Source organism: Lonchura striata, chromosome 1, assembly GCF_050655825.1.
Source record: "Lonchura striata isolate lonStrDom1 chromosome 1, ASM5065582v1, whole genome shotgun sequence".
Classification (NCBI taxonomy): domain Eukaryota; kingdom Metazoa; phylum Chordata; class Aves; order Passeriformes; family Estrildidae; genus Lonchura; species Lonchura striata.
The window spans coordinates 28,264,810-28,277,585 of record NC_140703.1 but is presented as its reverse complement, the minus strand read 5'-3'; the positions used below and the strand labels follow the sequence as shown (position 1 = coordinate 28,277,585).

The window sequence follows — 12,776 nt, the reverse complement described above, 5'->3', positions numbered from 1 at the left end:
GTTTTTTTTTTTTTTTTTTTTTTTTCAGGAAATTCTCAGCAGGATGTTTTCCTAACAAAACTATTCTAGTATTTAGTACAACCTCTTTCAAAAGTGCCTGCGTGACAGAATTTGCCAGCTATGTCAAGGTAAAGTCACATTTCAGAGGGGCACAGTGACCGCTGGGCTGAGAGTCAGCGTTCAGTGTCTGCTTTGGCAGTGCTTCCTCTTAGGCTTTCTTTGATGTGTGCTGTCTATGAGCTGGCTGGGTCTGCCAAAAGCTTTTTCAGTCCTGCTTCAAACATCACAGTTGTCAGATCTGCTCTGGAAAAATCAGGTGTTCCTACATATCTTATTTAGATATGTTAGATGTAAGCTGGGTATAATATCAATGGGGAAAAAAAATCCTTGATGGTGGTGCCATTGGCTTCACTCAGACTCACAGCTGAGCCTGCAGGTTGTGTTGAAATGCATGTGCCTGGAATCAGAAGGCCACATCCCAAAGAGCACTCAGTGTTTCCACTTCCCATGCAGGCCATGGAGGGTGATGGCTCTCAGCATTTGACAGATCTGAGATCTGTTTTTCCTACATTTTTGCCCACCAAATCAGAACAGTGCACAGGACAGTGCTTTCATCACTGGGAATGGCACTGTTGTGATAACCTTTGTGACATTGCAGGGGCATTTCCCATAGAAGCAGAGGGAAAAAAACACATGAAGTGTGTGACTTACACAGTGAATAAATTGTGCTGTCCATGTGGACAGGATCACCTTGGTGCCAACCATTCATCCTTTTAAACTGAGTTTATGGCAGCTAAGGGAGAACAGCCAAGGTGAATTGTAACAAGTTGGTTTGTTTTTAAGCCTGTTTGGTGCTGTTTACCTGTCTCATGCTGTTCAAATACAGGGGGGGTGTGTGTGTATTGGAGGGGTTGTGGCAGCTTAGCCACAGCTAATAGCCAAATTCAACACTGGAATTTGAGAGTGGAAAAGGTTTTGACTTTTTTTTTTTTTTTTTTTTTTTTTGATTCTGTAAAATGAATTTAATGCTGGTGAAAAGCACAGACATCCTGGAAAATTAATCTCTTTGTCCTTGTAGCATTTATATCCTGACAGGGCAAACCATCCTCTTTCCCAGCTCTGCCAACTTCATCTCTGAACAAGAGAGACCCTCTGCAGGGATTTTGGATGCTGTGGTCCCTTCCATCCCTGGCGGCTGCTGGCAAGGAGATGGTGGAAGGCAAAGGAAATGCCACGTGGGAAGGCAGGATTTGCCACTGGTTAGGGCTGTGCACTGGGAGAAAATCTGGTGTTGTGACTGATGTGCTGCACCAGGGCTCGAGTGAGCTGCAGGGAGGAGAGAACAGTTTGATCTGCTCTTGAGTCTGTTTCTCAACCAACCTTATGCCTAGTGAAAATTGGGCTATGTCAGCAAAAAAGAAAAAAAAATATAGTGAATCAGCTTTAAAACTCGTGATTTACAGTAGAAAGTCAGGAAATGCAGAAAAATATCAGAGATACTGATGATCAAGTATGTTGCCATTTGTACAATGTTTTTCCTTTCCTGTGATTAGGAGGCCAACTGAATATATTAGTTGGTTCTGTTTCATTATTTTTTGTACAAAATAACTTGCACTTAGTATAGACTGAAACACTTTTTAAAAGGAAGTCTTTCCTATTTTAGTAATTTAAATTGAAACAGGAGACTTTTGACCTTTATTGTCATGGAACTGACATAGCATGATAGGAAACATGCACTACTATTGAGGGTAATTGAAGACAATTTAAAAAAATACTTATGTATAACAAAACCAAAATGATGAAATAAAAATGTCTACAACTTTTTTTTTTTTTTTTTTTTTTTTTTTTTTTGTGGTGCAGAATTCATAGTGGGGAGAAATGAAAAAAAAATCCAAACTATTTCCTGCAAGTCAAAAATCAAAAAGTTGTTCCAGGTGAAATGAAAGGTCTGCATTTATCCTCCCAATAGCTGAACTAAAATTAAAATAAAATTAGAGAGGACATGAAACCTCCACCATGTGGCAGAAACCAGTGCTTATCCTTACAAGGAGTAGTGTAAGAAAATGACAGAAGGATAAAGTAGAAAATTAAGTATGCTGCTATTCAGTCCGTTCAGTGCAGTGTACCCTGAGCACATGGCCCAGTACAGGCTAGCTTACTGTTTAACTGGGCACTATTCACACTGACTGGGTAGGGTGTCTCTACCCCATGGAGACTTAGAGTTTCTTCTGGAAGGTGGCACTGAAAGTCACAGGATATTGCTTGCATCTCCTGCTGGACCAGCATTTTCCTTGCTCTTTGCTGGCTTTAGTGGGAGGCCAGGTGGCCATCCTCCCACTGGTCACTTGAGGGGATCACTCCCTGTTTTCTTAGTGACCTCTCCACCTTGGGCTGCCTGGGGATCCAAAATGCTCAATCCAGTGCCAGATGAAGCCTTTGTCAGGCCGGCAAAGGATGGGCACCTTGCTGGTGGGTGGGAAGGGACAGGAGAGGGCAGAGTCAGCAGTGCTGGGAGGTGGGCATTTCAGTGCCCACTGCTGCCACTGCAAGCTGGGGGCATCAGAAGGAGGACAACACAGTGCCTGACCCAGTGAGAGTAGCAGACACCTGTAAAGAAGTGGCATGGGCTGTTGTCTTGGAAAAGACCCTGGTGAAGGTGCATGTCTGTGCATGCTGAACTTGGAGGTGATACCCAGTGAGAGTGGAATGAGTTACTGCGACTGCCCTTCTGGTTTATTTTCGTCTAGGGGAAGAGAAGTATTGTCTTTTGTGTGCAGTATGTTTATAACTCAATTTCCCTTCTGACTGATGCCTTGCTCCATGCGCTCTCATCCTCCTCCATCTGGTTTCTATTGTAGTTTTAAATGAGGACAGTTGGACTGTCTGGCAGAACCAGCGGGGTCTGTGTGACACCAGCCATCCCTTCCAGCTTCTAAACCTTCCAAGCTTCCAGCACAGTGTTCATTATAGGAGTGTCAAGATTGGACTCCCTGCCCCCATCTCCTTTCTATGCCTGCATGTACAGCCCCTGCTGCAAATCCCCATCCATGTATGATCTTCCTTTGGGAGACACCCAGCCCTGTGATTTACATGCCCTGTGACTCTGATAGAGACCTGCTGTAAAGCACATGCCAGAGTCTGTACCTTCCTGCATTCAGGGTTGATCCCAGCCTCAGTTCATCAGGAGCCATGTCTGAAATAATCCTACCAGCTCAGAAACTCCTGGAAGTGGGAGAGAGCTGCTCACTGCTGCTCTAACCTCACCAGCCCCAAAAGCCCAAAAGGCTAAGCTTTGTAGGAGATCAGAGCAGCTCAGGAATGCCAGAGCTACAGGTCCTGCTCAAAGAAAACATTTATTGTGCTCCAGTTCCATACAAGTGCTGCATTTAGGGGTTTGATTTGCAGGAAGTTGATGTAGTCCCTTCACCTCCAGGGATCTGAGGTTGAAGTCTGTAATTTTCAGTTGCAAGTGAAAGGTGTCTTATATGGGATTTTTTTTTTGACATCACAAAACTGCCACAAATTTTAGCATAACTGACTGTTTCTCTTCCTATGAGCCAAAGACCTGGTATGGCAGGAAATCTTGTGCATGATGAGTGAAGGGCACTGGCAGAGATATGTGAGAAGTCTAGGGTTGCAAAAGCAAGTTAAAATGCAGGGCTGCTGTAAGAGATACTGGCAGAGCTCAATGTATATTTCCTATTTGCAATCTGTAGGTTGTCTCTGCTCTGGAGTTTTCACCCACTTTTAAAAATGGGTTGAATTTTATACATTTGCTGCAGGTTGTTCCCCTCAGGCCCATGTTTTTTGCTTACCAGTCCTCAACAGATGGATCTAGCCTTCTCTTCTTCTTCTGTATAGGGGGTTTGCTTACCTGCCTGAGGCCTCTTGTCCTAATTCACTCCAAGGAAACTTAGAACTCAGCCAAAAAACTTTTGTGATTTAATAGCTCTTACTTTCAAGAGGTCAAATTAGTCACAACAAACATCAGTATGTGCATTTTTAGGTGGTTTTCTTATTCTTAATACGGAGGTTTTTAAAAAGTATCTCAAAAAGGATGCTTTGTGCATGGACCCCATTTTTTGGCAGCCAGACACCATCATATGAGGTTTGTCTCCATGAAAGACTGTTAACCTTTAGACAAACCTTGTCATGTGGCTATCATGATCAAATATGTTTTCTGTTCAATTAATTCTTCTTTTTTTAGGTTGCATGGAGTTCAATGATTTCTATCCTCTCACAGATAGATCTGAGGTGGACGTGGATCTGCCTAACTTTCATTTTTGCTGGTTACATGTCATTTATTCCAAGACCCCTACCAAGAAGGAAATTTTATAATGCTATGTATGCATAGCTTCTACCATAAAGATGTTAAAGCCTGATTTTCCAGAAATGGAAATCAGACCTGAAGTAATTTGTCTTTCCCTTCTTTTAGCATTCTCATCACCATATGATCTGAATTCCCTACTGCAGTTCCAGATAATCAGGACTTACTCAGAGACAGGAAGGTCCTCTTTTTTTGATGTGTCACTACTTGGACTTTTCTTGGAAGGATATTAAGGAAATTTAGTACTTATTTTTCCCCCCTCTATCTCCTTCTACACCATTCAGTCTGCACAGCAAGCAGGTGTTGCATGCACTGAAAGGAATGCTTCTCAGGTTCTTTCCTTTTGGGAAGGCACTGATGCACCTTCCCTCCGAAGTCCATGAGGAGAGAATACCATAGCTTTGTGACTGTTGTGAACAAAGCTTTCACTCTGAAGACTTCATCTGTTCTCTTTGCAATTCCTTGGTTTCATGAACACTATTGTAGGCTTAGGGCCTCTGCCATGAGCTCCACCCAACAACTTGAGGGTCTTGAAAATCAGCACAAGGGCTTTGAGTGTGACACAGCATGACCAATGTACTCATGTTACGAGTGCATGCTCAAAAACCCCATAAAGTCAATTTTTCCCTGTTGTTTTGGAGAAGGTCCTTTGCCTGAGAAGAATTAGTCTGTTTGGACCATTCAGGCTTCCAAGTAATCACTGAGACTTTGTGTATGCCTGCATTTGGGTTGGCCAAAAGACAAGAGAAGGGACACACAAAAGGACTTCTTCTTTACTTCCCTCAGCAAGTCAGGAGGCAGAAGGGCAGCACTTCCCTGACTGACTGGCTCAGTGGCAGTGTGTCACTGAGGTGGGTGCAAGCTTGGAGCCCTTCTCTCCAGAGCCTGTGCCCTGCAGTGCTTGGCAAGGACAGGTCCACCCCATGAACTGGCTCTGGCCCCAGTGGCTCCCATGGGAAATAATAAAATAATGAAAATGAATAATGTACTAACTGTTTTTGTTCAGGCTGTCACTGGAGGGCTGTCTTTGGATGTCATCTGATGAAGCACACGTTAACATATCATTATAGTCCTGAACTTTGAGCAGGAGAGCTCCGGGAAGGTCCAGCCAGAGGCATTGTCTCCAGGGTGTCACAAAGATGAAGTAATTGCTATGCCTGGCTTTCCAGTCAAATCTATGGCTTAGTTGGTTTTCCTCCATACAGCTTTTGAAATGTGCAGTGCAGCAGAGTCAGCATTATAGCTGGGAACTTTTGACTTGTGCATTTACTGACTTTTATGCCTATGGCTGTGTGAAGCATTGCATTAAATACACAGTAGTTTCTAGCACCTAATAAGGAAGGGCTTTCTTACTGTTATTGTTATAGCTTGGGTTGTTATAGTACTGGGGACAGGAAGGCTTGATCTGACCAAGAAAATGGGGAGTTCTTATACCTATATAATGGGGAAAAAAATAAACATATACTTTGGGTCCAGGTCTGGATGTAAATGTTGTGCCTCAGGCTCCTCTCAGCTTTAAGACTGGTTAAGTCTTTGTCTAGTTATGCTGATGGAGTTCTTTTGAAGTCAATGTCAGGTTTTGTCAGTGTGCAGATCTAGTCAATATTTGAACTTTATTCCCCCTCATTGGGATTTATGAGCACTAAACTGTGGGTATGTAGGCTTATATGGAAGTGTGAATGCTTCTCTGATTTTTGTCCAAGCCAATGAGACCTTTTGGCACAATTCAGCAAGGCTGGAGCTCTATACTGAAGAGGGTGGAGGTTCCCAGGACCTCATGCTTTACCACATGCTTTCAATTAGAATTAAAGAACTTATTTTATTTTATATTGGAAGAAAAAGGAAGAGAGGGAAACCCTACCTTTCTTTCTGCTATGTTACTGTGACTTCAGGGTCAGTCATTGTCACATGTCAATGAGCATTGCATGGCACAACCACAGCATATCCTCAAGGGCACCTTGCAAGGGTTATTTTTGATTTGCCCTGTATTTCTGTCATTGCTGTACCCTTTCTGCATCCACAGAGAGCCTCTGCTGTTTTTTCATGGAACTGTCTCCTTTGTGGTGACCTGTGGGAGCTGTTAGTGTGTATTCACTGGACATCTTGCTTTGCTTTCCTCTCGTAGTCCCTTACGTGCTGAAGAGCTGTGCGGAGTTCATTGAGACTCATGGCATCGTGGATGGGATCTACCGGCTCTCAGGAGTGACATCCAACATACAGAAGTTGAGGTAAGGGCCATGTTTGGGAGTGTCAGAGGGATTCAGGGACATTGCTCAGTACCTTTGTGGCATTAGTCCCTCAGGTACAACTGTGACCAACAGACCTCCACACTGATGCAGAAGATAAACTATCTTTGAAGTTGGTAACAGGGAGAGACAACATTTTAGGGACTAGTCAAAAAAATCCCTAGATCTCCCCCTGCATCTCTTAGTGGGAAAGGCATGGAGGGTCTCAGCACAAATGCTGAGTTGCTCTCTCTCACTCTGGGACAAAGCAATCTCTTTATATCAGTTTGAGGTCCACTCCCTGTGTTAGCGATAATGGCAAGTAATTGAAACTTCAGGGCCTGAGCTTGGGACACAATCTGGGCCAGCCTGCAGAGACATCTCTGCTTTCCCATTTGTTTTTCTCTAGCTGTAAGCAAGTACTTAGGGTGGAGTAGTGGCCTGCTACAGTTCTTATTCACCCATATTGTTATGCTTCCATGCTCTTTCAGACAAGAGTTTGTTTCTGACCAATGCCCAGATTTGACAAGGGAAGTTTACCTCCAGGACATCCACTGTGTGGGGTCACTCTGCAAGCTGTACTTCAGGGAACTGCCCAACCCTCTCCTCACTTATGAGCTCTACAAGAAATTCACGGTGAGACCCTTGGCTGTTCTTGTTCCTCTCCAGCAGTGTGGATGTGCTGCAGATTCCTCCATGACAGCTGTTTGGGATTCACTCCAATGTCCTGACTTCTGGTGCATCTATCCATATAAACACTTCTCAGTGCTCTTCCCTTCTCATCTCATGTTGGCTCTCTTTCCCTGTCCTTGTTTCTTTTCACCATTTCATGTTTATTTCTCTCAGTTTGTCTGCTGTTTCCTCCCCTTCATTTTGCTATTTTTTTCACTGCAGTGCTCCCCTGCTGTCTCTCCATTGTGCACCTCTTCCCAGCACTACTAATTCTCTTTCTTTTCCTCATTACTGTCCATCACTGAGTCCTCTAGGTCACCGGGGTTGTGATCATAATCGCAGGGGCGCGGTTTCCTCGTCCCTGCACCTCCAACTGCCCCTGACACCTGCACCAACTGATTGTCCAGCCCATGTGTAAAGCATCAACTTTTCTGTATCTGTCACATTTTTCATACCCGTTTGTAGGGCTGCAAGTGAGGATACTGGTTATGCCAGATACGGCATATCAGGTCCATCATGATCACATTATAAATACAAATGGCAGAGGAAAGTGGCAACTGGCCAAGCAGAAATCTCTAACTTTGTTTAAAGAGATTACAATTCAAAGAGTAGTTACTTGATTCTGGAAAACAGCCATAGATTATATGTGGATACAGTTGGAGCTTAGGAGCAGACTGCGGGGGAGCAGAAATATAAGACCACAAAGCTGGAATTTCTAAGAGACTTGGCTAATTTTGATGACAGATAATATTTTATTAAAAGGTGGCACAGCAAGCTATGCTTGTTATTAAAGCTGCCTGTTTCTTAGCACTCTAAATCTACTTTCAGTTTTTTTATGACACTAGCAAATTTACATCCCATCACTGAGGCTGAAATCTTGCATGCTGAAGGTATGCACTTTCAGCTAAAAGAATTTACCAACTTCTTAAGATAACTGGTGTGGGGGAAGGGAAAGATTGTTTTCTCAGTGCTAGAAACATCTCTGCTTTGGTAAGAATTTCTGTCATCCTATTCTTTTCCATTTGCTGGGAGGAGGAGGCGACAGCCATTGCCAAAAATGTTAGATGTTGCGGAGAAGTTCTGCAAAATCAGGTGTTTCTGTCTGAGTTGTCTCTATCCCGAATCAAGCACTTCCAAGTGGCACTACTGTGGCACAGGAGGCACTGGGAGAGATCCATGGGGTCCTCACAAGCTCCCCAAAATCTCCCTGCTGCCTGTTTTGGGAAGAGGTATCAGTGCAAGGGGTGCTTGCTGTGGGGCAAAGCCAGATGGGACCAGCCAAGCAGGAACTTGCTGTAAGAAGTCAGGTAGCTGTTAGGGACACGACTCTGCTGGGGATTTTGGGGTGGGAGTGGCTCGCTGTGCTGCCTGACAGCTGTGCAGTAATGTTAGGTGTCTTGCTGTTCCAAATATTAAGTAAGATAGGTCTTTGTTTCAAGGTGTATATAGTCAAATCTTCAGGGAAAATCCTGAGCAAATTTGAAAAATTGTCCTGTGTCTTCAGGATATAAGGATTCTGAGGATATGGGGTAGGATTGCTGGAGACAGTCAGGATGAAAATACAGGGTATTATTCAACCATTCATTGTAACTGATGAGTCTCATTCTTGTTGGAGCTATTTGGCCAGTGTCTTCCTGGCTATCACTACTGATTTATGGAAGAAAAAATGCTCTAAAGGAAACATTAAGATTTAGATGGAAACTTCTTTTTAGGAAAGAATGTTTGCTGAAAAGTGAAGTTTTGGGATGATGACTTGCAGATTTTCAGTAGATACATTTGGTAAATAGCTTTATTTAGAAACAAAGGGAAAACATTTCTGTAGCTGTCTGAGTGTTTCTCTTACAAGTATTTTCTAAAGGAAATGGTTCAATGTTTCATCAACACATCTAACTTACATAAAATGTCTTTCAGAAAAGGGTTAAATAGTTCCACATTTTAATTATAATTTATGTAACTGATGTTTGAGTGCAATGCTTTTGGTCAACCTTGAACAGTTGTTTTCTAAAATCTTCCCAAAATGTTATCACTTTGGGTTGACCTAAAAGGGTGTTTTTTTAAAATTTCTGGCTTTTCAGTTTTTCCACTTAGCCACAAAATCCATTATTCATGTAAGCCTGTTCAGTAGGGATTTATAATTGGTAACCCAGCTGACAGGAAGCACAGTCAGATACTAGAAGGAAAGAAAGAAAAAAGTCCAATTCCCCAAGGAGCAGAAAACCCACTAGGAGTGTGTCTATGTGTGTGTGGGGTGTCTGAACAGGGAACAGTGGCAGCTGTACTCCAGCAGATGAGTGCTGGAAGGAATAAAGAACACATGCTAATCCCAGCCTGACTGAGCCAGAGCTGGCTCTGAGCTGGTTTAGGCTGCACTTTGAGTCACCACAGTGATTCAGAGATTTCTGTCTAAGGAAAGTCAAATTCTTAATGACTAGGGAAGGGGTGGCTTTTTGGTCATCACTATGTCAAGTTCACAGGTGTAACATCCTACTCATGACCTCACTGGCTATAAATTTTTTGCCAGATGATTGCCATCTTGTATCCTAGTGATGGATGGTTGTTTCTCAGGACAGATAAATTGACTCTGCTTGGCTTGTTCTAGCCTGGGCATAGAGGGACCAGCTCTAGGAGGCCAACTTAGCTTCTCTCTCTGGACTTTATTCCACTTGTTAACCAGGGCTCATGAATTATGCCCTTCCAGAATCACTAGTGCAGATTAAAAAAATTAAATGGCATAAATTCATACCACGATGAACAGATATGCAAGAAATGGAATTATTGGTCCTTCCTTGAATTCTGTATTCTGCTGCTGTAATCTGCAGTTTAGGAGGGCTCCTCAGGTCTCAAAAGCACAGCTCGTGTGTGTCAGACATGTGGCTTGGAGGATTGAATGGGTCATGACCTCAGAGAAGCTGATATTCACTTGCTGTCTAATCATTAGGTCTTTGAGACCTGGAAGGTTGAATATGAGAATAAAAATGTGCACCAGGGGAGAAAAATATTGTTTACAATCTAGTTGAAACACTAATGCTTTATATGCACCAGTTAAAGTTTTTATTTCTCTCAGTCTCCATCTTTGGACAAGGCTATTCAACTGGAAAATTGTATTAAAGTTAGAAGAGCTCTTATGCTTCAGATTTCTGGTTTTCTGGTTTTGTGTTTTTTCTTGTGGTTTTTTTTTTTTTTTTTTTTTTAAAGGCACCATAGCCACGTGTAAAATCACTAGAAGGAGTTAATCTGCCTTTAATTTGGGCAAACCAAATGCATGTGCATCTCATATATACCTGACTAGTGACCTCACTTGCTTTGATCTGCCATCACTTCTCTGGCCTGGAAACTGGCAGAGTTTGGTTAGCTGATGGTTGCAGATGAGAAGTGATCCACAGGGAAAGGGGCAGTGACAAAACCAGAGGTGGTAGCATCATCACAGGGGGTGCTGTAGTGGCTGCTGCAGGAAGATGCTTCTCTAGCAGTGGCTGGTAATTTCATGTTCATGATGTTTCAGCAATGGCTGGCTTGGGAAGGGTTGTTTCCTTCCTTTCCTTCCCTGGCAGTGCTGACATCTGTCTGGAGGCAAAGCTTGTGCTGGTGCTGTGGGTCGCAGCATCCTCCTTTGAACTGCTCCAATCTCCAGTGGCAGTGGGGTGGTAGGAGGAGGCTCCCAGACAGTCATGCACTGTTTGAACTGGCTGGTGGCTTGTCCTCCCCCAGCACAAATATTGAAAGGGAATAAATGAACAGATGAATGCCAATGCAGTGAACTCCTAGGAATGCTGACAAAAGCTTCTCATGGCTCTCTGAGCTCTTGGTCTGCAGAGATTTGCTCAAGACTGAGATGTATAACCTTGACTCTGTCTAACCCTGAGTATAGGAATTTATTAATCTGCTGGGCAGAGATTCTGCTAAGGCTTCTTCCATCATGAAAAATGCAAACCCACAAAAATAATCCCCTCATCTGTGTTGTTATGACAGTCAAAATATTGTTTATTTTGAAGAATACGGAACATGTGTTCTCATAACACAACTTGAAAAACATGTTTTAACAGGTTATTTTTGGGGGGGGGTGTCATTGCTTTTTGCTTTTTCCATTATTTTCACTTCTCTCTTTCTCCTCTCTTTTTATTTAATCCATCATTACCTAAGTTTAAAAAAGTGAAAAGAACCAAAAAAATATCCCATGAAAAGCAAAGCAAAACAAACAAACACAAGCCAAAAAAAAACCCCAACAAACTCTGTAATTTGTAATCAAAGGCCTAAGTCTTTGATTTCCCCTCTCCCATAAATACTGACCACCATGTCTGAATGTCTGGGCATGGTGTGCTGAGACATGGAATGACAGTGCAGGAAATCTCTTGTTGTGCTGGGGACACAAAGAAACTTCTTCTTCCAATAGCTCTGTAGGGTAACACGAGAGCATTCCCTCTGAGCCAGGGTGTCTCGTGTGACCCTTCTTATCCCTCTTCCTTTTCCCCTGAGTCCATTCCCAGGGTGTACTGTTTCCTTGTGTCCCTGCAGGAAGCAGTGTCACGCTTCCCTGAGGACGAGCAGCTGGCACGAATTCAAAATGTCATCCAGGAGCTGCCACCATCACATTACAGGTAAGATTGGGTCCACAGGGGTGCTGAGGATCAGCGTGCTGACCTCACCCTCATCAGGGAATATTGCCTGAAATAGCTCTAGGATTCATTTCCAGAAATCAATCTCCAAAAGCTGACTCACCATTTCCAAATCTGGCATTTACATATCATTGAACAAACCTTTGTTAGAGACAGGACAAGGTCTCCCTGCTGCACTCTTATCATCCTCCTTCCCCAAGTATGACCACTGTGGCAACCTTGGGCAGTGTCCTCGGTGTGGTAAGGAGATGATAACCTGCTGGAGGTGCTTGAGCAAGAGCTAAGAGCTCAGCCTTTGCAGCATCCCATTCCCTCTTCCACCCATCTCCCATCTTCTTTGCTCCCATTATGCTAAGGATAGTTTGGTTCATGCCCCACCTTTGGCCACCCCAGAGCTCAGTTGTTCAGATATTCACTTCCATCCCATGCAAATGCTGGTGCTGTGACTCCTCTGCCCCATGGGCTCTGTTGTGCCATTGCAGACACCTGGGGAGGGGACAGGGATGGCTCTGAGCCTCGCTGTCCCAGCAGGCAGGCCCTGGTAATGTGACACATTTTCTTTTTTTTATGTGAAACCACTGCAGAACATTGGAATACCTGATCAAGCACCTGACTCACCTGGCCTCCTTCAGCAACATGACCAACATGCACACCAGAAACCTGGCCTTGGTGTGGGCTCCAAATCTCCTCAGGTACAGTAGAGATTCCTCTAACCCAGAGCACCATCCTGAGCTCCAAGGGGAGTGGCAGCATCTGACCGTGATGACCTGAGGGAAATGCAAGGACAGGGAAAAGCTGAGCAACTAAAGGAAAGAGCACAGCAGAACGAACAGCTTTTCTTCTAGGTTGAATAATCGAAGATTTTACTGCCAGCATCCAAGGAAGCTTGTGGGTTTTTGTATTTCTTATTAAAAAAAGTTGTTATTTGCAAGTTGAGCA

General features: G+C 43.6%; 1 protein-coding gene across 2 annotated transcripts in view; it reads left to right on the top strand.

The window, feature by feature from the left end:
• ARHGAP31 (Rho GTPase activating protein 31) overlaps positions 1-12,776 on the top strand; it is a 60,861-nt gene that overhangs the window by 30,301 nt on the left and 17,784 nt on the right. For both annotated transcript variants that reach the window (XM_021548869.4, XM_021548870.2), the window contains exons 2-5: positions 6,453-6,555; positions 7,044-7,188; positions 11,737-11,819; positions 12,422-12,529. In XM_021548869.4, coding sequence (XP_021404544.2) covers positions 6,453-6,555; positions 7,044-7,188; positions 11,737-11,819; positions 12,422-12,529 — 439 coding nt within the window. The remainder of the gene's footprint in view (positions 1-6,452; positions 6,556-7,043; positions 7,189-11,736; positions 11,820-12,421; positions 12,530-12,776) is intronic.